This window comes from Canis lupus, chromosome 18, assembly GCF_003254725.2.
Source record: "Canis lupus dingo isolate Sandy chromosome 18, ASM325472v2, whole genome shotgun sequence".
Classification (NCBI taxonomy): Eukaryota; Metazoa; Chordata; class Mammalia; order Carnivora; family Canidae; genus Canis; species Canis lupus.
This window is the reverse complement of record NC_064260.1, coordinates 49,807,542-49,827,661: the sequence shown is the minus strand read 5'-3', so window position 1 is coordinate 49,827,661 and position 20,120 is coordinate 49,807,542. Positions and strand designations below refer to the sequence as shown.

General features: G+C 58.6%; 4 protein-coding genes across 6 annotated transcripts; 1 reads left to right on the top strand and 3 right to left on the bottom strand.

Annotated features, from left to right (window-relative positions):
• The first annotated feature begins 427 nt into the window (after positions 1–427).
• On the top strand, positions 428–6,088 carry NDUFV1 (NADH:ubiquinone oxidoreductase core subunit V1). Its single transcript, XM_025446002.3, has 10 exons — positions 428–659; positions 1,728–1,810; positions 1,889–2,059; positions 2,986–3,169; positions 3,983–4,172; positions 4,572–4,784; positions 4,963–5,129; positions 5,368–5,449; positions 5,677–5,822; positions 5,929–6,088. The coding sequence occupies exons 1-10, from the start codon at positions 588–590 to the stop codon at positions 6,013–6,015; spliced, it is 1,395 nt and encodes a 464-aa protein (XP_025301787.1). The 5' UTR covers positions 428–587; the 3' UTR covers positions 6,016–6,088.
• Positions 6,089–6,473: 385 nt separating this feature from the next.
• LOC112659342 (double C2-like domain-containing protein gamma) lies at positions 6,474–12,088 on the bottom strand. Of its 2 annotated transcripts, XM_035701584.2 has the most exons (13): positions 11,714–12,088; positions 10,329–10,425; positions 10,166–10,222; positions 9,837–9,923; positions 9,586–9,665; positions 9,438–9,509; positions 9,114–9,223; positions 8,886–9,021; positions 8,712–8,765; positions 7,299–7,450; positions 7,120–7,201; positions 6,860–6,956; positions 6,474–6,784 (listed from the first exon to the last, which is right to left on the bottom strand). In XM_035701584.2, the coding sequence occupies exons 3-13, from the start codon at positions 10,179–10,181 to the stop codon at positions 6,654–6,656; spliced, it is 1,017 nt and encodes a 338-aa protein (XP_035557477.1). In that variant the 5' UTR covers positions 10,182–10,222; positions 10,329–10,425; positions 11,714–12,088; the 3' UTR covers positions 6,474–6,653. The 2 variants fall into 2 exon arrangements, with proteins under 2 accessions (XP_035557477.1, XP_025301788.1); XM_025446003.3 differs by having other exon boundaries at positions 9,837–10,222.
• A 141-nt stretch (positions 12,089–12,229) lies between these two features.
• On the bottom strand, positions 12,230–14,280 carry NUDT8 (nudix hydrolase 8). The gene is made up of 4 exons (XM_025446008.3): positions 13,995–14,280; positions 13,236–13,368; positions 12,627–12,704; positions 12,230–12,536 (listed from the first exon to the last, which is right to left on the bottom strand). The coding sequence occupies exons 1-4, from the start codon at positions 14,186–14,188 to the stop codon at positions 12,309–12,311; spliced, it is 633 nt and encodes a 210-aa protein (XP_025301793.1). The 5' UTR covers positions 14,189–14,280; the 3' UTR covers positions 12,230–12,308.
• Positions 14,281–15,264: 984 nt separating this feature from the next.
• On the bottom strand, positions 15,265–17,748 carry TBX10 (T-box transcription factor 10). 2 transcript variants are annotated; one of them, XM_025446005.3, is made up of 5 exons: positions 17,596–17,748; positions 16,904–17,059; positions 16,550–16,617; positions 16,251–16,345; positions 15,265–15,813 (listed from the first exon to the last, which is right to left on the bottom strand). In XM_025446005.3, the coding sequence occupies exons 1-5, from the start codon at positions 17,716–17,718 to the stop codon at positions 15,527–15,529; spliced, it is 729 nt and encodes a 242-aa protein (XP_025301790.1). In that variant the 5' UTR covers positions 17,719–17,748; the 3' UTR covers positions 15,265–15,526. The 2 variants fall into 2 exon arrangements, with proteins under 2 accessions (XP_025301790.1, XP_025301792.1); XM_025446007.3 differs by having other exon boundaries at positions 17,578–17,734.
• Between the last annotated feature and the right edge of the window lie 2,372 nt (positions 17,749–20,120).

Below are 20,120 nucleotides of genomic sequence, written 5' to 3'. Positions count from 1 at the left end.
AACTATCCCCTGCCTGCCTCTGGAACTGTCCCTGCTCTCTGCCCCTGATAAGCAATACCTCCCTGAGCCCAGCAGTGCCCAGACTGGGGTCGGGGAGCTGAGGACAGAATAGTGACAACAGGGTCCTGGGGTTCGTAGGGCCTGATTTCTTCTCCCAGCATACACTTGTGCATAAGCAGGTGCGCACTAAATGCAGAACCTGGAGAAAGTGGGAAACACCAGAACCCATTAGAAGGCATCTTGCAACGTTTGTTTACTTGGGGTTTGAAAGTCTGGAGCCCGGAAGTGAGCAAGGAAACTAGAAACTAAGCGCCACCCCCTAGGGAGAGAAAAGCGGGCCCGGAAGCCGACGGGACTACATTTCCCAGCAGCCGCCGCGCCAGAGAGGCCACTTTGGCCTCCCCGCCCTCCTACCAGGAAGCGGAGACGGGGGCGAGGCGATAGGGGCGCAGGGCAGCTTGCGCGCGCAACCCGAGCCAGGGCGCGTGACGTTTTTCCTGTGCGCCGCCTAGCGTCTCGGGAGCGCCGGTTCCTCAGCCTCGGAGCCGTGAAGGTGACAGCGGGAGGTGACTGAACCGTCTACCGTGATGCTGGGGGCACGGCGGCTGCTCAGCAAGTCGCTCCCCGCTCGGGTGTCTGTGCGTTTCAGCGGCGACACGGTGAGACCCGGCCTGGCTCCGGCCAGGGGTGCCCCCGGGTCGGGTCTCGCTGCAGTGCCTCTGCGCGCGCCATCCCTTGGCTTTGTAGTCCCTTCCGGAGAACCTCCTCATTTCCCCAGCGCGGCAGGAAGGTTGCCGCTCCGGCCTGGATGTAGAGGGAATGGGTCCCTATGGCAGGCTGACTCCCCGTTCCTCCGGCTCCTTGGCTTCCCCATTTAACAGCCGGGCGACACAGTAGAAAATTTTGCAGGTGGAGAAGCGTCCTTGTCTCCTTCCTTCCTTCGCATGGCCTTATACAGTGTAAAGGTGTCATTGTCCTCATTTTACAGCTGCAGAAAACAAGCTTTGGGGAGGATGTACGTCTCTTGAGGCCCCGTCCAGCGCTCTGCTCCCTGTAGTGACTTTAAAGGGGGTGGGAGTCTGGGGTGCCCTCACCTGGGGTGCTCGCCACTTGGCCATGTGGATTCCAGACCCCACTTCTCATCAGTCTTATCCCAAGTGGGTCGCCCTCCATCACCTTTGTATCCCGGCCCCAGTGAAGTGTTTCTTTTGCATCAGTAAGCACATTCTGTTTCCAGCAGAGTTATTAATATAAGACCCTGGTCTGACCAAGCTTTGGTCCAGCAGGACGGCCAGGCAAGTGAGTGGATACTTGACATTGGGCTCAGGGAGGTAGTAAGGTGCTGTGGTTCAGGTGTGGGCTTTGACCATGACAGACCTGAGTTCAAATTCCAGCTAGTGCTTTTGGTTGTGTGCCCTTCCATAAGTTCTATTTGTTCTTAGCCTCAGTTTCCTCCTCTGTAAAACAGAGGAAGTCATTCGTGTCTCAGGGTTATGAGGATGAAATGGGGTTTTGGATGTCAAATACTTAGCCTAATGCCTACTAAGCAGGAAGTGCCTACTAACTGGTGGTAGCTTTGCTGCTATGAAGGGTTCTGAGGCATAGGCCCTTACCATCTCTTCAGCCCAGCCCCATCTAATCAGGGGAACTGAAGAATCTGTAACCTTTGGCTTGGCCCTTCATGACCCCAGAACTGTGCTGAGCCTCCTGACTCTTTGTGTCCTCAGACAGCACCCAAGAAAACCTCATTTGGCTCGCTGAAGGATGAAGACCGGATCTTCACCAACCTGTATGGCCGCCATGACTGGAGGTGAGATGATGAGATGGTGCCCTTAGCTCTGTGGTCCCGGAGCAAGGCCTCCCCTTCAATGCCTTCCTCACTGTCCAGGCTGAAAGGTGCCCAGAGTCGGGGTGACTGGTACAAGACAAAGGAGATCTTGCTGAAGGGCCCTGACTGGATCCTGGGTGAGGTCAAGACATCCGGCTTGCGGGGCCGTGGTGGTGCTGGCTTTCCCACTGGCCTGAAGTGGAGCTTCATGAATAAGCCTTCAGATGGCAGGTGTGTGTAGGGAGGCAGAGATGGGGTTGCAGGAGAAATGTGGGGGTGGCTATGGCTTACCTGGGCCCTGGGACTGTTTCCTCTGAAACTAAAAGTGAATGAATGAGAGAACCTCACCAGAGATTAAGTAGGTGAAAGTCAGTTCTCTCTGGTCTTCCTCAGGTATAGCAGAATCAACACAAGATTTTGACTCATGCAGACTTATTGGTCAATCCTGCTTTCTAATTATTTTTTTATTTTTTATTATTGTTTAAAAGATTTTATTTATTCATGAGAGAGAGAGAGGGGCAGAGACATGGGCAAAGGGAGAAGCAGGCAACATGCAGGGAGCCCAATGTGGGACTTGATCCCGGGACTCCAGGATCACTCCCTGGGCCAAAGGCAGGCACTAAACCACCAGGCTGAGCCACCTAGGGATTCCCCTGCCTTCTAATTATAAGGCTTTGTGCTATCTCCTGGTCTGTTTGAACTCAGTTTTATTTTTATAAGTGGATTTTCTATTTTGCAGGGATTAAGATATAGTGTTCATATAGCTCTTGGCCCTTAAATTGGTTGGCACATAGAAAGCAAATGATAAATGTCAGCTACTTTACCTCCTTTTGGCCCCAGAGGTGTGGCAGAGGTTCAGGAAGGTTCTTGGTGACCAAGAGCAGAATTTGGGCTCTTAGGAAAGCACAAGGGAACATGTGGACTGAGCAGAACAAAGACCTTTCCCATGGTCATAGTCTCCCAAGGATGTAACAGGCAGTGAGCTTGCTGTCATTGATGGTGAACAAGCAGAGCTCCTAAGACTGTTGGGAGGACTGTGAGAGATCGACTATCAGAGGAGACATCTCTGAGGCTTCCTTGGGTGGAGTGGGGTGGCGTGTAGTTGAAGGCCCAGCCCTGGTGGCCCTGTAGCCTCACCAATGTGCTGGCACCCACAGGCCCAAGTATCTAGTCGTGAATGCAGACGAGGGTGAGCCGGGCACCTGCAAGGACCGGGAGATCATGCGCCACGATCCCCACAAGCTAGTGGAAGGCTGCCTAGTTGGGGGCCGGGCCATGGGCGCCCGAGCTGCCTACATCTACATCCGAGGGGAATTCTACAATGAGGCTTCCAATCTGCAGGTGGGAAAGGGGAGTGGCATCCACAGAAGGGAGGGTGCTGGGTGTGCACTCACGTGCTTGCTTACTGCCATAGTTGTTCTTAGATTTTAGCACTGGGTCTGTTTGGGGTTGAACTGAAGAGTGGTTGCCACTGCTGCATGCATTGTAAATAGGACATGGCCCCCAAAGCCTCCTCTGGGCTCTTTCTTTATGTTCCAGAGCCTCAACTTGAGAGGCTTTCAGGCCTCCATGACTCGTGGGGCAGGGTTGGCTCGCAGGTATTTTTCCTACAGAAGGGTCAAGGGGTCATTTCAGTAATTCTGAGCTCAGTGGCACCTGTAGTGACTGGTCCAGGGCCAGAGTCTCACTCCATTCTATTAGGCTCTTACACAACAGTGATGAGGGATGCGGAAACAGCACCTGGAACAGCGCCTGGCACAAAGTAGCATTATGTATAAGTGTTATTGCTACATATTTAAAAATCAATCTCTACTGCAGAAGTAATACTTGCTCTTTATAAAGATAGGAAAGCACACACATACATACACACAAGAAAACCTCCCACAGATCCACTATCTATAGGAAAGTGCTTATTAAAATCTTCATTATTTTCTCAGCCTTTCTTTTAAAAATACATGTAGTTGGAGAATTTGTTAAAGGTTATTACAATTACACGTTGTAAAATCCCCACCTTCCAGAGCATCCTCTGCTCATGTTCAAGAGGAGCTTTCTCCCAGACTTTTATGAACATGGGCTCCCTCGGTCTGTTCCCCTCCCCACCACACAGTGTTCTCGGACTGGTGGGAGTGGCACCCTCACACTCTTGTCCCACAGGTGGCCATTCGAGAGGCCTACGAGGCTGGTCTGATCGGCAAGAATGCCTGTGGCTCTGGCTATGATTTTGATGTGTTTGTTGTGCGTGGGGCCGGGGCCTACATCTGTGGGGAGGAGACAGCACTCATCGAGTCCATTGAGGGCAAGCAGGGCAAGCCCCGCCTGAAGCCGCCATTCCCTGCCGACGTGGGTAAGACTCGGCCTGAACCTGAGCCTTGTTCTGTGTCCTGTGAAATCTCATTGGGCATCAAGTGCCCAGTGGTCTTTCTTAGGGAATTTCTGAGCACTTTCTGGATTTGGGGCCAGATGCTGAGTAAGGTGGTGACAGCAGTCCCTCATCCTGCCTCAGCCCACATGTCAGACACTTGGGTCCTCCAGTCCTCTAGGGACTAGGGGGAGAGAGATGAAAAGGCATTGCAGTGTATGTTGGGAGTTTGTATGTTGGGAGTTTGGGATCCAGTCGGGGATGGGAAGGACAAAAGAGTGAAGGGGGACTGGATCACAGAGCAGGACCCTGGGACAGACCCCACTGCTAGGAAACCTGACCACCCTTTGGTAGCCACCAGTCCCTCATCCCATTCCTCCACAGGAGTGTTTGGCTGTCCCACAACCGTGGCCAACGTGGAGACAGTGGCTGTGTCTCCCACCATCTGCCGCCGTGGGGGTGCTTGGTTTGCCAGCTTTGGTCGTGAACGTAACTCCGGCACCAAACTGTTCAATATCTCTGGCCATGTCAACCACCCTTGCACTGTGGAGGAGGAGATGTCTGTACCCCTGAAGGAACTGATTGAAAAACATGCTGGTGAGGCCTGGGGCCAACCGGGGCAGAAGTGGGGCAGGATGTTCGTGGAGAAAGCCAGGGAGGGCCTCATGAGGCAGTGCTGGGCAGGGGCGGACAGAGGTCCTGGGCTCAGGACTAGGCAGCTATGCTGGTCCCAGCCCTGATCATCCATCCTTTTGGGAACGGACTGTGGTCCCAGGGGGTGTCACAGGTGGCTGGGACAATCTCCTTGCTGTGATCCCCGGCGGCTCATCCACACCACTGATCCCCAAGTCGGTGTGTGAGACAGTGCTGATGGACTTTGATGCGCTGGTACAAGCACAGACAGGCCTGGGCACAGCTGCCGTGATTGTCATGGATCGCTCGGTAAGGGCTGCCAACCTCCCCACCCAGTGGTACGGTACCCCTCCCTGGGCTTCCTAAGAACTCTTGCCAGCTCTTGGATCCCAGGTCCTGTGACCAGAGGGAATGCCTGTTGGGGTCTGGGCAGTGCCAGTGGATAGGGGGAGTGGAGGAGGTGGCCAGAACATTGCTGGAATCAGGGTGTGCTACTAAAGGTCTGAGGCTCCGGCCTAGGAGCCTGCTCATTCTCTTGTCACCCCAGACAGATATTGTGAAAGCCATTGCCCGCCTTATTGAGTTCTACAAGCACGAGAGCTGTGGCCAGTGTACTCCGTGCCGTGAGGGTAAGCTCCCTGGGCAGGGTGGGGACTTCTTCTCTGACTCGCCTAGGCCTGGGTCAGGCACAGGGCAAAGGTTGGGTGGGCTCTGGACACTGAATGTATAGCTGCTGCTTCCCAGCCGGCTGTAGTTTCTCTTGGCCTTGCCCTTCCCATGGCCTACAGCCTTGGAGTGCTATTCTCTACACCCTGGCTGGAGATCATTGGGCTCTCTCTTACTGCCATGGCTTCAGGTGTGGACTGGATGAACAAGGTGATGGCCCGCTTTGTGAGGGGGGATGCCCGGCCAGCCGAGATCGACTCCCTTTGGGAGATCAGCAAACAGATAGAGGGCCATACCATTTGTGCCCTGGGCGATGGAGCCGCCTGGCCTGTGCAGGTACTCATTGCCCTGCTTGTGGGCACTGGGGTGGGGGTGGGGTGATGAGGCCTTGGGGTGCTGAGATTTTCAGCTCTGCTTCATGGTGTCTCCTACCTGCCTCTAGGGCCTGATCCGCCATTTTCGGCCAGAGCTTGAGGAACGAATGCAGAGGTTTGCCCAGCAGCACCAGGCCAGGCAAGCTACCTCCTGAGCTCGATGCCCTGCACCGAAGTCCATCTGTCCAGATGGCTGGACAATAAAGCAAGTGCTGCCCACTCTCCTGATGCATCTGTTCTGTGGCCTTGCTGTTCACTTTGCCACTGTAGCCCATGACTCATGGAGGTCTGTTTCCCAGACAGGATTAGAGGCTTCCCATACCCTACTTGGACCCCACATGGTGGAAGGATAGGTCAGCTCAGGGTCATGTCATGAATCCACACCTTGGCTTCCTGTGAGTCGGTCTGTCCCAGACCATCTTGAGCACCCATCCCTCAGTGCAGCTAGCAGGGGCAGGTACAGGGGCCTTTCCCAGTATGGCGAGGGGAAGGCAGTGGCCTGGGGTTCAGACCTGGACCTGGCCCAGTGGGGGCCTCTGGAGGATGGGAGCAAGAACGGGGCCCAGTCTGCCCTGTGAGGTGATGGGCAGGGAAAAGAACAGGCTCTGTCTGGTCTGATTTGAAGGTTTATTCTTGCTTTATGGTTGGCAGGGGGGTGAATCTGAAAGGGGAATAAGAAAGCAAACAATTTGATGTGGGGCTGGGCACGGTGGGTGGGGCAGCTCCAGGTCCTCCCAGCTGTATGGGTCAGTTTGGGGGAGGGTGGTAGGCAGGAACAGGCTGGGTACCACTTCTAGTCGCTGAGCTGGAGGGGCGCACCGTCCAGCGGGTGCCACAGCTCCAGTCGGCAGTCACTGCGGCCCAGGCATTCACACCAGTGCTGCTGACGTTCCCCACCGGCCTGGCTACTCAGCTGGACCCCACCTGGATTGGGGGACAGGAGTCAGGAGCCATGTGGGAGCCCATTGGGCCCCTCCCCCCGCTTCCCCACATTCTCACCAATGAAGTCGTCAGCTGTACCCAGGTCATAGTCCCATACAGACACCAGCAGTGTCTTCTGGGCCAGCTCCTCCCTTGGGCCTGCATAGAAGAATTCCTGCGGGGAAGAGGGCAGAAAGGCAGGAAAGAAGGGGCCTTGAGTCCTTTACAGACTCAGAAACAGGTGAGTTGCTCAGGTTAGAGGGGGCCTATGCTTTCTGGCTGAGAGAACATTGACCTCCCTAACCCTGGAAGACTGCCTCCACCTGGCCCTGGCCTACCTCATTGAACTCAGGGTTCAGGGTCTTCTTCCGAACACTGGTCTTGTATTTAGATCTCTTCCCCACATTTGGATGCAGGAAACTGGTTGGGAAGGATGGGATCAGGTTAGGTGTGGCCCCGGAGAGGGGCTCTACGGAACCCCCACTTTCCACCTGCCCTTCCACCCACTTATACTCACAGGCGAACAAAGGGGTCCGAATAGCCATTGGCATCCATGGGGGCAAGGTGGGCGCAACGCAGCACACCTACCAGCAAGCCGCCCTGCTGAGAGCTGTAGCACAGTGACAGCAGGATGCGCCCCCGCTCCTCCCCTGCCGCCTCCACCTCATCCTGCAGGGTAGGCTGTGGTCAGCCAGGTGCAACCACAAGCCTGCACACCCACCAGTGTCAGCTGAATGTAACAACTCAAGAAATCAGGGGCCAACAATTTAATGTCATGATTCAGTTTCCAAAAATAGTCACTGGCCTGGTGCCCTGGAAGGGAGCTTCCAGATCGGCCCTGTACCCTCCAGGGCCTGTGAAGGGGAGGGGCTTGCTCAGGCCATATTACTGGTGAGGTCAGGCCATCTTTGTCACTGAGGGGAAGGGCGCTGGAGTCTGAGTGGCACAAACATGCTAAGAGCTTCCTAGATGACCTCTTACCACCCTCTTCACCCCCCACCACCCAGGGGACCAGATTCTGAATGTCCTTTGCCACCCTCAGCCCCTGGTGAGGACTTGGGGAGGATGCCCGGGAAAAATGTGTTTCTCCCATACTTAAGGTAGGATTCAGTTCAGATAAAGCCCAACCACCTTGCTTACATTTTCTCAGTAAGGGAGTATTCCAGAAGCACCTGCCATGCACAGTGATGCTTCAGTGTGTGGGGTCTTGGACAGGAAGTGTGTGTCTCAGAGTGCCTGCCCCACCTGGGTGGGACTTGCCAGCCTGGCCTTGGCTAATTGGCAGGTGCAGCAACTTGCAGCCCCACCAGGGGGCAGGGCGGCAGCACCTGGCCCTAACCACCTAGAGGAGCTGGGGAGGGCCTGCCCTGAGCCTTGCAGGGCCCTCACTCTGCTGAGCTGGGGGTGGGGGTGGGGGTTCTGGCCATGCCTTTGGTCTTTGGCATGGAGCCTCTTGCAGTCATCTCTGCCTCTTGTAGCCCCTGTGTAGGGATACAAGCCCCAGGAGTGGTACCTACAATGCTTAGGGGTCAACCTAGAAGCCAGAGAGCCCCATCTGCTGTCCATTCTCTCCTGGACCTTGACCTGCCCTCCCAAATTGGGCCATGGACAGAACCCACCAGTTGCAGCCTCTGCTTCTACCTGGCCTACGTCTCTGCCTCCTGAGGGCTCTGCTTGTCCCAGCGCCCAGTGGCTGCTCTCAGTTGCCCTAGCCAGGGAGTCTCCCTCCCTGTCCAGGCACTGGGGTCCAGCTGTTCCCAGGGCATATGAATGCTAGGGCCTGTGAAGGAGATGGCTTCTCAGCGTCCCCAGGCCCACCTGGGCCTGGATCTACCCCCTCAGCCCACCTGAGGCCCTGCCTGATGCACATCTGCCTGGGCTCCCAGGTTGACCCCCCCCAATCCCTGCTTGGTCCCACTGCCCTACCCACCTCCTCATACAGGGACATGCCACGGGCTGTGTCGAGGCTCTTGGGCCTCTTGGTCTGAAAGAGCAAAGAGCCTGGTCAACTTGGCCAGATATTGCCCCTGCCCCCGTTCCCTTTCCAGCTTCCCCACCACAGGATCCTAGTCCCTATACCCCAACCTGTACCAGCCCCACTCACCAGCTTCCGCTTCTCCAGACACACATCAAAGCTCCTGGCTCGGTTGGGCACCAGCTTCCTCAGGGGTACCCGCAGCTCCCCCAGGGGAGGCGCCCGCCGCCGTCGCCGCAGCCGTGGGTCCTCACACACACACAGCCTGGTAGCCACTCAGGTCAGACCTAGCCAGGTCAGCTTCCCCCCACCCCCTACCTCGTCCTTGCCCCCTTGTGGCCCAGGCCCATTCCTCACCGCAGAGTCTTCCGCCCAGCATCCTGGCAGGTAAAGCCATGATAGGTGAGTGTCTCCTCCCAGACAGGGCCCCTTGTGCCCCGAACTGTGCGGGTCCGAAGCTGGCTGGCCTGGGGGCCAGGTAGAATGGATCAGGGCCTCCTTGGGCCTGGGGCCCCACCCCAGCCCACCTCCCTGGTAGGCCTCCAGTTGCACAAGCCAGTGATGGGGAGCTCCATGCCTGATATCTAGGCTTTGTCAGGAGGGACACAGCAGGGCCAGATGGGCATTCTAGGCTGGAGTGTGGCCAGGGGGCACCAGTAGGGGCCTGGGTCTCACCCTTACCTTGCTGGTCCCTGGCAGCAGATTGGCTTTGACATAGGTGTCCACAGAGCCTGAGGCCGGTGGCTTGAGCCCCTGAGAAAAGACAATGAATGTGGGACAGGCCTGTGGCCCAGGCTCTTGGCCCATAGACCCCTGCCCCCATCCTCACCTTGGCACGGTGAGCCGTGCAGTGCAGGGCGCTGTTGTCCGCATCAAAAAGAAGCGTGAACTCGAGGGTGCCCAGGGCAGCTAATGGCAGGTAGCAGGCAGGGTCAGCTCCTACCTCAACCCCACCCTACCCCCCAAATGGCACCATGCCTCCTGCCCAGCATCTCCTGGGTCGGATGCCTGGGATGCCTCAAACCCTACCCCTGGGGAGCTGGGCCAGGAGTGCTCCCCTTGTTCCCTGCCCCCACTCACTGCTGTCGTCTGAATCTCCTTCCGGCTCTGGGTCAGGCTGCAGCTGGGGTGCAGAGTGTATGGCAGGGGTCACTGCAGGGTGTGGGTCTAGGGTGGGCAGGCTGTGCTTAGTAAAGGGGTAGAAATGTGGGAAATAGTCGGAAATGAGGTGGATGGGCCGGATAGGGCCGGGGCTCACATCAATGGCCATGTGCTCCTGCATGCTGACCCGCGGTGGCCGCCCCCGGCTCACTGCCACCATGCCTGCCATGGGGGCTTGGGCATGGGGGAAGGGACTCAGAGGAGCCCCTGCGGACTGGAGACAGGGGGAATGCAGCGGGCCAAGGAACCTGAGTGGAGAGGCATCCCCGAGGGTTCGGAATGGGGTCTGGAATGGCAGCCAGGACCTGAGGACAAAGTGCAGGATCAGAGTAGGTGGGGCGGGGGAGAAGTGGGGGCTATGGCCCGAAGGGGGACCCCAGTCTGCTGGCAGTTAGGCCGGCGGCTACTCACCACTCTGTGAGCTCCTCCACCTGCTTTGGTTCGCGGAGTATAAGCCAGACTGAGGTGCCCGTTTAGAGCAAGAGGGTGAGCAAAGGGCCTCCCAGAGCTGGTGGGGAAGTGGGGGGGAAGAGGCGGGGCTCAGAGCTCATCTCCAGGGCTCCGGAGGCTGGCACCTCTCTGCCCTCAACCCCCAGGGTCCCTTTAGTGCAGGGGCTCAGCCTCCCACCTCCCTCACCCTGTTTCACACACTGTCACGGTTATTTTTACCATCATCATGCGCCCTGCTCCCAGGTGAGGAGTCTGGAGGGCCAGTGGTGACACGGGGTGTGAAGTGTGAGGGTGGTGGGAGGGGCCCATGAAGGAAGGTGTAGGTGAGGCAGGAGGGGTGCAGGGGGAGGGAGCACGCGGTGTGGGGGACACTTCAGGAGGTGTAGAGGGGGTGTGTGGGAGGTGAGGTGACAGGGCTCCTGTGGAGCGGGGAAGGGCGCCCAGGGAGAGGACTCCAAGGGGAGGGCGTCTGTAGCCTGGGCCTCTTGCAGCTCAAGCTTTTTCAAACAGGAATCCCATCACTTCAACACCCTGTGCTGCTTTCCCAGCCTGGAACAAAATCCTAACCTACCACTGAAGCGGGTTCCCTTGACACCCCAGGGTGGCCCCTGAGTGAGGGGGCCCCTCCCCACCCCCACACTGCTAATCTTGTGTCCTTGAATACCCCAACCTTTGCACATGTGCTACTCTTTCTGCCCCAACTTCCCTCCTTTGCCCTGGGCTGCCCTTGCCCACTTTTGGTGTCAAGGTCACTCTGCAGGGGAATTGGCTGATTTTTACCCAAACTTTTGTCTCTTCCCAGTGGTCCTCTGGAGATTGCCCCTCCCCTAGTCTCATCTAGGAGGCTTGTCCTCCTCTCTAGGCCTCAGCAGGCAGATCCTGCCAACCAATGAATTCCAACTACAGCAGACGCCGTGTGACAGGTTCAGGGAGGGCCAATGACGAATGAACAACTCTGGGTTAGAGCTTCTAGAGAAATGAAGCTCTGGTTCCTGTTGGTGGGATACTGGTGCTGTGCCATCCTAGAGCTGTTGCCCTCTCCTTATTTCTCATCCCCGCAGAGCAGGGATTCTCCAAGAGTGAGGCTGACACAGTGGAAGGCACAATTAGAGAAAGCGAGCCCCTGAGCCCTTGGATCCAGCCATGCCTGGAGCTAGTTTATCTCAAGTTTATCACCATTCCTCTTTTGGCAAAGTCAGCTAGTGGGTAGTTTCCTATCACCTGTCCTGGCTAATATTGCCCGGTCCACAATGACAAGGTTGGACTGCTTACCACCTCTCTCTGGTCTACATAATGTATAACTCCACTATTATCTGTGATTAATTAACGTACAGTCACATGATTACCTGTGTGACATACTCTGAGGTCTTCCCCAGACTGAGTCACCCCCAGAGGTCAGGGCAGCATCTGGCTGGTCCGAAGATATGGCACCGGCACAGTACTGGTGTGTGGGAGGAGCCTAGCATGTTGGAACTTTGCAGTAACATGCAGGGCTCCTCTTTGGATTCCTACAGCCCGACAAGGGGTCAGCTAGACACAGAGGAGGGAGCAGGAACTACAGTGTGTGGCTGAGTTTTCACTCTGGAGTCAGAGAGGGCTTGGCTCAAGTCCTAGCTTGGAATGACCTTGGGCAAGGTGTCCCCTCTCTCTGAGCCCTGCTCTCACCAGCCAGGGTCAGCATTGGCCTCACCTCAGGGCTGTGGTGAGGGCCAAGTACCTGTACACAGTAAGCACCCACTGTAAGTGCCCACTGTTCAATAGGTAGCAGTGTGATTGGACAGAGGCACCCCAGTCAGGACAGAGGCACCCTGGGGTCTGCCCTAGGTCAAGGTCCCAATGCAGAAGAGACAGTTGCCACAGACTTGGTAAAGGCTCTTTATTCAGTCCTAGATTGAAGCTGGCCTGGCAATGTGAGGGAAGGGGCTGGTTATGGCCAGGCCTTTAGCCTGTGAGCCGCTTGGAGGTGGCCAGACAGGGCTGGTAGGCGCCAGGTGCCAGCAGCTGCAGGGTGAACTCAGTGATGACGGCCGTGAGCCCCCAGACACGGTGTGGCCCATGCAGGAAAACAGGCAGTGTGTAGCTGAAGTGGCCACGGTGGCAGAAGTGGGTGTACCCTTGGTTCTCCTCCTGTAGCAGGTGGGCCAGGGGTAGGGCAAATACCTGGTCCACCTGTGGGCAGGAGGCCGTAAGAGGGAGGACAGACGACTTGCCACTGCAGGCTCCCCACAATTGGTTGGCCCCCACCATCCCCCTACTCACCTCTTTGGGGTTGGGCCTGAGACTCTGGGGATCCAGTGGGCCCACGCCAGCAAGCACTGGTACCACAGTGGCCTTTTGCTGGGGCAGGAGGATGACAGGTAGTCAAGGGAGGCATGCCTCGGTGGAGCTTTGGGGCTGGGGAGAGGAGCCTGAGAGGAAGACCCCCACCTGGCCACCCAGAGGCTTTCAGCATTGGAAGCCCCTGCTCCTGAGCTCATTCCAGCCACACTAACTCAGAGCCCTTGAACTTGCTAGAGCCCTTCGGCCCTCTGGGCCTTTGCAGATTGTTCCCTTCACTTCGCTTTTACTACCCTAAAATCTCCCACTTGTCATCCAATCCCCACCTACCCTGTGAAGACTTCCACAACCCTTCTCCACCAAGCTGGGCAGAGCTGGCTTACCCTGGAGCCACCTCCAGCCCAGGACCTGAGCCTCAGTATCCCCCGGGAAAAGGAGCTAAGATAGCCTTGGCCCGTCCTTGATGGGTTGTGTGAGGATGGAATGTGACTGCCAGGCTGGTGCCTAGTGCTCCACCATGCTGTTTGCTGGCCAGAGGCCCTTATCACTCTGCTTGTCCCTGATGGTGGCCGCAGGGCCTGGCAGTCTTACCCTGTCGTGCACAGGCTGCAGGACACCCCACACATGCTCTTCAGGCACAGTAAGGCCCAGCTCCTCGCGGGTCTCCCTCAGAGCTGTATGCACCACATCCTGGTCAGTGGGGTCACATTTGCCACCTGGGAAACTGAACAAGCACAGGGAGCCTGGTCCTTGGTCTGTTGGGGCCATGGTGGGTGGGGGTGAAGCTGTGGCAGAGGGCTAGCTACCCGCCTAGCATCTTTTGTCTCTACCTCTAGTTTGTAGTGAGGCCGCGGGCAAGCCACGGTGACCTGTCCTGGCTCAGTTGCCCTCCCTGAACGCCAGGGCTGAGGGAGAGGCCTTGGAGCTCACACACGCAAGTTTTACCTATGGTGGCCGCAGTGGCGCTACGACCCTACTGTGTCCCCAGTTTCCACCGGGACGGGGGCGGGGGCAGGGCGGGAAGCCAGGCAGCCCCGCCCGGCGAGCTCCGTGTGCTCCCGGGCCCGAATCTCCCGGAGTCGCCGACAGGAGGCCGGGTCCTGCCTTCTCAGAGGTGTTCCGGCCCGAGGCGGTGCGGGACGCGCTTGGAGGGGTCCGGCGCGGCTCCAGGCGGGGGCGCCCACGGCGCCAGGCTCGGGGCGGAGGGACGCGGGGCGCGGCTCTCCCCAGCCCCGTTCCCCAGAGGCGGAAACCCAGGTTCGGAGACGCAGAGCGCCTGGCTCAGGTCCCCGCGGTGTCCGGGGGTCGGCGGCCTCCTCCCGGAAAGGACAGGAGTTCCCAGCCGTGTACCTGACGTCACCCTTGTGTCTCCCAACCAGGCGGCTGGACCGCAGCGTGTAGAGCAGCGCCGGGACCCCGCGCACCGAGCACAGCGGCACCAGCACTGCGGCCGCCGCGGGGCGCGCGCGGAGCCGGGCCGTGGCCCCCGCCAGCAGCCGCCGGCAGCGCCGCTCGCCCTCCGCGGACAGGTAGTCGGGCAGCATTCCCGCCCGGTGCCGCCGGGACGCGGAGGGCGCGGGGCCTCGGGAGGGGGCGCACCGCGAGCGCGCTCCGAGTCTCCGGGGAAGCTGGGCGGGGCCGCGGGAGGAGTCGCCCCGCCCCCGCCCCGTGAGCCCGCGGAGGTGGGGTGTGCCCTTGGGGGCGGAGCCTCGGCGGAGCGGGGCGGGGCCTGAGGGAGAGGGCTCGCCTCCAGTTGGTGGGGCGGGGCCGGAAGGGGCGGGTCCCGACGACTTGGCTTCCGGCCGGGGGCGGGCCTGGGGCCGGGGCGGAGCTGGCGTTGGTGGCCTAGAGCGTGTCCCCGGAGCGCCCGGCGTCGCGCTCGCCCCGGCTTCCCGGCCCGGCCCTTCTGACGGTGTCGGGCTTCGAGGCTTTGCCAGGCCCCGCCCCGCGTCCCTCCACGCTCGCCTGTGTCCGTCCCTCTTCTAAGGCCCCAAGGCGAGGTGCCCTAGGATGTTCGGAGTGGGTGTCTCGGGGACCCACGGGGCGCTCCGGAGGCCGAGGACGTCGGGGCTGCGGGAGGGGTGCCCAGCGGCTTCCCCTCCCGGCTCCTCCCCGGCCCTGTCCCTAGCAATTTATACTCCTTTCGGTGCTGGTTTAAATGTTACCGTTCTGTGACGCACTCCTGCGTCGCTTGAGCCTGGATTGGATTCTCAAGTCCCTCCCCCTGCCCCCATCTTGGCCTGGCCCGAGTGGTCACTGCCTGTCCTGCTTCTGCATCCCTCCAGACCCTGGCTTCTGGAGGACCAGAGCACCCCAGTCTTGGGCACAGCACCTATGTGTGGGATGGCAGATGTCACCATGCTTTCCTTTGATTTTGAGCAGCCGCCTCTTTGCGGTGCAGTTTCAGTCCTCACCTGGACACAGAAGGCTGGGAGCAGAAACCGCAGCCTCACTCAGAGCCCGCCCCATGGCCGGAGCCAGCACCTTTGCCATCACTGTGCTCCAAGGAACCCCACTGGCACTGCGCAGACCTTTGGGACCTCTGCAGCCCATTATCTGGGGTCTGAGTGTTCCTAAATCCCTCCACCCCAACCCCCAAGGAAAGAAGTGCTCTGACTACTCATGCCAAATGGTTTAATGTAAAGTAGGGCTTGGAGGAGTCACCCCTCAAGGTAGAAGAGGACAGCTTCTGGGGAGGGGCGGGGAGCTGGTTCCAATCCTGGAACTTTCTCAGCTTTGCTGTGCTCTGGGCAGGTAGCCTTCCTCTTTGGGCTTCCACCTGCCCTGCTCTCCTTGGGAGGGGACAGGGCCTCTGCAGAGGCAAGGCTGGAGGGAGTAATGTTCAGGGCAAGAGGAGTCTGTCCACAGGGCCCTCACCATCACTAAGGGTCCTGGACAGGCCCTAAGTGCATGGCAGTGGGGGACAGGAGCCCCAGCCTAGCTGGGAGGGGCAGGCCGTCCTGATCTCTGCCGGCCTGGATATTGGGCAGGGGGTATGGTGCTGGTCGCGCCTTAGGGATTCTGAGGGGACTTGGGGCTCCAGGGTACAGGCCGTGGTAGTTGAGGGGCTGGTAGGTGGCTGGAGGCAGCAGAGCCTCAGGGGGGGGCAGCAGCTGATGGTGCAGCCGGGCAGATGTCCTGGAGTTAGAGGCCGGAGCTTTGTTGGGGTCTGAAGGAGGACATGGTCTAAGTGGACCCCAGACCTCCCCACATCCTCAACCTCCCTGTTCCTTCCCTGCTCCCATCCCATTCCTCCCCTTTTCAGCCTTTGCCCTTGCTCTTCCTTCTCCCTCCCTTCTTTCCCACCTTCTCTCACTGTCCAAACCCTTCCTAGTTCAAGGCCCAGCTCAGGAGCCACCTCCTTCAGGAAGCCCACCTGACACCTCCCACCCCTGTTCTTAGCACCTTGTCCCTGTCCTGTTCTCTCTGCCCTTGGTGCTAATTGTCTCAGAAATCTCTGTTTCCTCCACTTTGGCTGAAGAGGTGCCCAGTGGGCTTGCTGAACATGCTGAAGCCCCAGGCTGAAGGCCCTGTGGCCCTGTCAGCTGACTTCCTGCCCATCACATGGGCTGTGAGCCTACTGGGTCTGTAAGCCTGGGGGCTAACCTTTCTCCTGCTCTGCGGGGCCTGTCAGCAGGCAGGAGCTGAGGCTGCTGGGACTCCGGGCCGGAATGCTGAGCAGGGTTCGGGAAGATACAGTCCTGAGGATGGGACAAACAAGAATGGAGGCAGGAGGTCAAGCGGGGAGCCCAGGCCAAGGGGCGTGATCAGTCAAACAGGACCCCAGGACGAGTCAGTGGATATGACCCTCCCAGCAGGGCAGGAGGATTTAGAAGAGGCCTGGGGACAGGGGTGAGGGGCTGGTTTAAGGGTAGCCAGGTGGAGATGCCAGGCCCAGACAGTACCAGGAGTCCGAGTCGGTCTCCCTGAAGCCCTTGGCAAAAGGGTTGCTGGCGATCTTCAGCTGGGTGATCTGCAGAGGAGAAAGTGTGGTTATGGGCCAGCCCCCAAGCCAGGGACAGGCTGCGGGGCCCCAGGCTCAGCCACCCCGTCTCCCTGGATGCCCTAAACAGGAGGCTCTGGGACCTGGGCCCCTCAGCCCGGGAGCCATAGAGCCAGTGGGCACAAGGGCAGGGGAATGACTGAGGGCAGGGGTCTGCTGCGTCCTAGGGGAGGAGAGAGGGCAGGGCTCTGTGAGCATGTGGGAGCCCAGAGCCTGGGGCCTCAGTCTCCGTCCCTGTGAAATGGGCCCCACCCACCCGGTGGTTCTGATAGGCTGTGACGGCCGTGAACTGGGTCTCCGTGAAGATGAAAGACTTGAAGTTCTCCTGCGCGTAGCGCTCGCTGTCCTTGCGAGGGTCCACGAAGACCACGTGGAAGCGGGGCTGGTAGCGGTGCATGGAGTTGAGAATGATCTGTGGGGGGTTGCGGAAGGCGGTGTGCAGGGGAGCAGCGGCAGCCCCCCGAGGCTAAGTCCTCTCTGGGGCGGGAAGGCTGCCCGGTGGGGGGGGGTCTGGGGGGGGCGCAGAGTCTGGCCGGGAGAGCCCGCGGTTCTGCAGCAAAGGCCCCTTGTGTCTGAGCGTCTCTGCCACTTTGCGTTCTCCCACACCCACGCCTCACTGTCAGCTTTACTTTCGGAAATATCCAGAACCTGACCACCTCTGCCACCCAACCGTCTCCACCTGGCCTGGCTGCCGTCATGTCCCCCTGGATTTCCTCAGCTGCCTCCCGACTGGTCTCCCTGCGTCCTCTCAGCTTCCCTGTCCATTCTGCGCACAGCAACCCCAGTGAGCTGCAGCATGTCACCCCCGACTCAAAGGTCTCCTGTGCCCACTGCGTAGAGTAAAAGCCAGAACCCTCTCCACAGCCAGCTGGCAGCGCAGATCAGCCCTGGCAGCTTCGGGGTCTCTTTCCCTCCTTCTCCCTTACTCACCCCACTTCAGCTACGTACGTGAGGAGCCTCCTTGCACTTCCCCTTCACTGGCCAAACATTCTGCAACCTCAGGGCCTTTGCACTTAGTGTCCCTTCCCCTGCAACAGCTCCCACTTCTGGTACACAGGCTCCCTTCCCCATTTCCTTTAGATCTCTCTTCAAATATTGCCTCAGTGGCTTCTAGAACCCCCTGAACGGAACTTTCACCTCTGTCTCAGCCCCCCTCCCTGGTTCCTTTTTCTCCTGGCATTTGTCACCATCTGAGACACTGCACACAGGGCAGTCTGGATTCTTTGCTCACCACCTGCATCCCTCCCCATGGAGGCAGGGATCTTTGTTTGACAAAGTGGCAACCATGCTGTATTCCTGCACCTACCATGGGCCTGGCCCCCTCTACAAAGAGGACAGTGTTTGCTGGAACATTCCCACACCTCCAGCCCACTTACCCACCTGCTTGGACAGTCCCCTCTGCTGTCCAGCCCACAGCCAGGTGAACTTCGCCCCCAGCATTGGTCATCAGTAGGGGTTGGGGGTGCTTCAAGGCTTCTGCGCATCAGAGGCACAGCTAGCCCTGGTCTCAGGCTTTGTTATGACCAGGCCCCAGTGTCCCCAGCCCTGGCCTAACCCCTCCCTACTGTGGCTGGGGCCTCACGTGGCCATTGTCGTCCAGCAGGTTGTTGGTCAGCTTGAGCTTGTCAAAGGACACAATCTGGCGCATCCACTGCGCGCCCTTGGCCGGCGAGTCCGGGTGGAAGTGCACACGACCTGGCGTGACCGGGTCTGCTTTGCCTGCCACCAGCCAGGCTGAGCTGTGAAAGGCGTACCTGGAGAGCAGAGCAATGGCAGGGGTGCTCCATCTGCACCCCACAGCACTCATCTGCTGCCCCTACCTGGAGCCAGGACTTGTGGGACAGAGGGGCCATCCCTCAGCATAACTGCCCATGCACTGTCCCCGTCTCACACATGAGGATGGGAGAGCCCCGAACGCTGTCTGGCTTGAGTTCCCTCTGCCTGCCCAGGCTAGCCCAGAGCTGGGCTCCCCCCTGCCATCGGGCTTCCACTGGTGCCCCAGGACTGGCCTCCCTGCCACTGCTCCAACTGGCCCCTGGCTCAGCCCCTGCTATCTGAGCTGCTTCCCCGGCTAGCCCCCAGACCTGTATCTTTTGTCATCCAGAGGCACGAAGTCCATGAGTAGGGCGTAGTCCGCCAGCGTGTCCATGCCCAGGATCTTCACCTGGAAGGTGGGAAACATCCTCCTGCAGGGGACAGGTGCTCAGCAGCCCAAATGCGGCTCCAGCATGGCCCCCTGTCCCCGCCACGCACGCCCCCACTCTTCACACCTGCCTGCCTTGGTGACAATCATCTCTGTGCCCAGCTGGTTGAATTCCTCCCAAAGAGCCTTCATCTCCAGCTGAACTGTCACGCTGGACACACGTGGGTTCTTGGGGCCCTGCTTGCTGGGCTCAACTGTGGCTTGGGCCCCGGTCGAAGGGTCTGACGAGAATGGGGAGTCCAGCCGGGGCTCCCAGCTGGAGCTGGTCATGGGCAGGGTGTAGGGCTCTGAGGACGCAAGTACCCCGAGGCCAGCAGACAGGAAGGCTGGGGAGAGAGGGTGAAAGTGTGGGCCCCTCTTGCTCACCCTTATGCCACCAAGCCAGCTCCTTCAGGCTGCACTTAGGTGCCTCTTCCTCCAGGAAGCCCTTCCTGACTGCCAGGCCTGTGTTCCCATAGTGCCCCTGACTGCGCATCACTTCATGAGGTAATTGCTGACTTAAAGCTCCTGGAGGCCAGAGACAGGGCCTGTTTCCCCAGGGAGTCTTTGAGTCATCAAGTGGCCTCATGGCCTTAAGTTGTTTCACTTCCCAGACCCTCAGTTTCCATATCTGTCACAAGTGGTTCTTAATACCTGCCTCATAGGGTCAACGTGAGGATTTGTGAGGACGACGCATGCAGTGCCTGGCACACAGCAGACCCTTTAAAAAGGACCCCTGTTATGCATGATAGGATATGTGAGGTTGTGGGAGTTGGGGATGAGCGTCTTAGCTCCGTGGGGACCCCGCTGCCCGGTGCTGCTCCAGGAGATCTGAGCCGAGAGGAGATCCTGGAATCACCACTGGAGACCCTCACCCATGTCTGACTTCAAAAACCTGCCCAAACTCTAACTCTGGCAGCCCATCCTAATGTCTTCCTGCTCTGGCCTCCTCACGTTTTCCTAAAAATGCCATTTAAAAAAATGATTTTGTTTATTCATGAGAGACACATAGAGAGAGGCAGAGACATGGGCAGAGGGAGAAGCAGGCTCCCTGCAGAGAACCGGATGCAGGACTCGATCCTAGGCCCCCAGGATCCACCCAAGTGTCCCCAAAATGCCATTTTTTTTAATGTACAATCCTGGCACAAGCCTTGGCCAAAAGTTTTGCCACCTTCTACTCTTAAAAAAAAACAAACTTAACTACAATGAGATACTACTTTACGTCTGTAAGGATGGTTATTACCAAAAACGAAACAAAAAGGAACAACCAAACAAAAACAAGTGTTGGTGT